At 33.5% G+C, this 2,877-nt stretch overlaps 1 protein-coding gene across 1 annotated transcript; it reads left to right on the plus strand.

Moving 5' to 3' along the window:
- Positions 1 to 266: 266 nt before the first annotated feature.
- On the plus strand, positions 267 to 1,884 carry LOC135833687 (uncharacterized). Its single transcript, XM_065347449.1, has 3 exons — positions 267 to 604; positions 682 to 741; positions 875 to 1,884. The coding sequence occupies exons 1-3, from the start codon at positions 281 to 283 to the stop codon at positions 1,784 to 1,786; spliced, it is 1,296 nt and encodes a 431-aa protein (XP_065203521.1). The 5' UTR covers positions 267 to 280; the 3' UTR covers positions 1,787 to 1,884.
- The last annotated feature ends 993 nt before the right edge of the window (positions 1,885 to 2,877 follow it).

Below are 2,877 nucleotides of genomic sequence, written 5' to 3' on the forward strand. Positions count from 1 at the left end.
AAATGATACAGAACAAAAATAATCTTATATTTTTAAGAATATAATCTACATAAATATGTATGTACTTATTTTTTGTTTGCTTACATTTTACAATTTTATAACCACTTCACAGGAAATTCTACAATAACAACAAATACTGAAGATGACAATCAGCCTCAAAGTTCTAGTATGCTTCATTTTTTATGCACCTAGAAATAAAATACGAGTACCTATCTACGTATTTCAATTAAATCGCAATAACACGACTGTTCACTCAACAGCAAACCATTATCCGCCATTCATGGTGTTCCAGGAGAAGAACTCTACCCTAAATGAACCTCATAACCTGGCACCCTTTGCAGATGATGATACATATCCTGAAGAAATTCCACTTTGTCCTGGATTGAGAACTATGGATGAAACACTCAAGAAAGATTTGGAATCACTTAACAACAAAATGCCTGACACATTAGGCTGCTTATTTGTAGCCAAATTTACAGAAAACGAACAGCAAATGTGTGACAAAGAACCTCAGCCTTGGCTGGTAACACAGACAGATGAAATAGGGAACAACTTCATCTGTGGTGCCAAAGATTTACAGCAATTAATCGCTGTTGTCTATTATGTACATACCTTTACTATGCAATCTTTTAATTCACAAATTTATTGATAATCGTGTCTCACATGCCTTTTCTATTTCAGAATTGTGGTTCAGAAAAGTATTTCAAAGCATATAATGAAAGTTTATCTATCACTGGACGGGTATGAATGAACAATATATGCAATCTTCTGCTTAGCTTTCTTCACATGACAATTCGAAAAAAGAAAAAAACATTCATTTTTAATACTCACTTCAATTCAACAAGTTGACTTCAAATAAGTGTAAATATTTCAGGGCGAAAAAGAACCAGAGTTTTTATCAGAAACTTATCAAATGTACGAAATATGTTATGATTTCAAAAACAAACAAACATTATGGACAAAACATAAGATCCTGACTCCCGACCTTCTCACACATAAACATTATGCACACAAATACCTGGATACGGTTTCATTAAGAGAATTCAACACAAAAACCTTCAACTTGAGATTGGATGACGACACCTTTATCAAAATGAAACAACCGTATGAACCTATTGAAACTGATAAGAAAAAAGATCCCTTATATCCAAACATGAAGATATATCATTTAGTGCCTAAAGATCACATGGCGTTGCCCTACTGGAAAAAATCCACTGACCACATGATCAATGCAGGACCCATTCTTCCTCAATTTATACCGTTGATGAAAGCTATTCATAAAGGAATTTTATTGGCTTCGAATTACGCGTATCGGACATTTAAAAACTTCTTGACAATTTACACCAAAGCTGAAACAATATTTTCGTACAAACACGCTGCTTTGTCAGCATTGAACCTTAAAACGATGATGACATCTTTAATGCCAACAATGTCCACTGATGTATTTAGACCAACTATGTGGTACATAACCGTTCTTAATGAAGATGATCAATCTGGAATTCTCATTGTACTGCATAACACTAAAGAAGCTCTTCCTGCAAGAAAGGAATGCGATGATGATAAAATATTACCATGCGATATCAGAAGTTGGGCTGAAGACCCAGATTCAATTGCTTCGGATGATCTAAAGCATGCATATTGCTGCCCAATCAAGCAAGACGAATTTCAAGAACTGTTTTCAATAAATACTACAAATATAAGCCTAAACATACAGAAAAACCTCAATTTACAAGAATTAATAAGTTTAGAAAAAGGTGAATTGCCTGTAACAATCATTGTTGAGTAAGCAAACGTGTCAAGACTTTAAATAGTAGTAAAGGTGGATAAAACTAAGTTTTTAAAGTTTTTTTGTTCAACTGGAACCTTCGCAATAGTTTTTTTGTAAAGTGCTCATTGAGATTTTTCAATTTAAATAATAAAAATATAGCTTTTTTTACATTTTTTTATACCAACGCTTGAATGTAGGAGCCAAATGATAATTACATTGATTTTCCAATCTTCATCTTTTCATTATTGATTGCAAACTTGAGAACTCAAATTGGTATTGTTATTTTTACAATGAGAAAATGGCTGATTAAAGTAAGAAAATCGACTGACACTTCGCAAAAAATGTTATTTCAAAATGTCAAATGAAGAATTGATTCTAATGGTCATTTTAAGTAGGCACTTTTAATCCTGCTTTGAAGGCACATAGCAATGGATTTGTAAGTAAGCTTTCAGAACATTCGAGCCAAAACATATTGATGTCTGTCACTTCATCATCTTATCAGGCGACGCGGTAGCGTTGCCACCCCGCCCTCCCACGGTTTCAAACGCGTCATGAAACGCGTTACCGTAGGCGGCGCAACGCCAGACGGAGTTATATTCTCAAATCATTTCATAATGTTAGCCCAGAATATTTCCAACGCAATTTTCTCAAAAACTATGCGTTTATTCAAAAAACGCATAAATACTTTTTTTCTTATTTTTCAAAGACCTTTCAGAATATATAAGAATAATTTTTGTACGATAAAAATTCGCAAAGTTTCAAGTAGCCATTTTTTTGTTATTTTGGCGAAATTGTTCTTCAACACTTACTCAAAGTTTGAAGGATTGGCCGAACCAATTTTGATGAAATTTGGAATACAGCTTCGATTTGTCAACCATTACTGACTAAAAGCAAAAGATTGTAAATTTTTTGAAAATTGACCCTGCACCCCCCCTTTTTGGGCCCCAAAAATTTTCAAAATTGACCCAAAATATCAAAAGGCACTTCTCCACCAAAAACTTGATGTTCATGCAAAAATTGAGCTTTGTAGCCCAATTACATCAAGCTTGAGTGGAGTCTAAAGATGCTGAAAAATGACAAATTTTGAAAAAACGAGCAGTATATTTATC

Source organism: Planococcus citri, chromosome 2 (assembly GCF_950023065.1).
Source record: "Planococcus citri chromosome 2, ihPlaCitr1.1, whole genome shotgun sequence".
NCBI classification, from domain to species: domain Eukaryota; kingdom Metazoa; phylum Arthropoda; class Insecta; order Hemiptera; family Pseudococcidae; genus Planococcus; species Planococcus citri.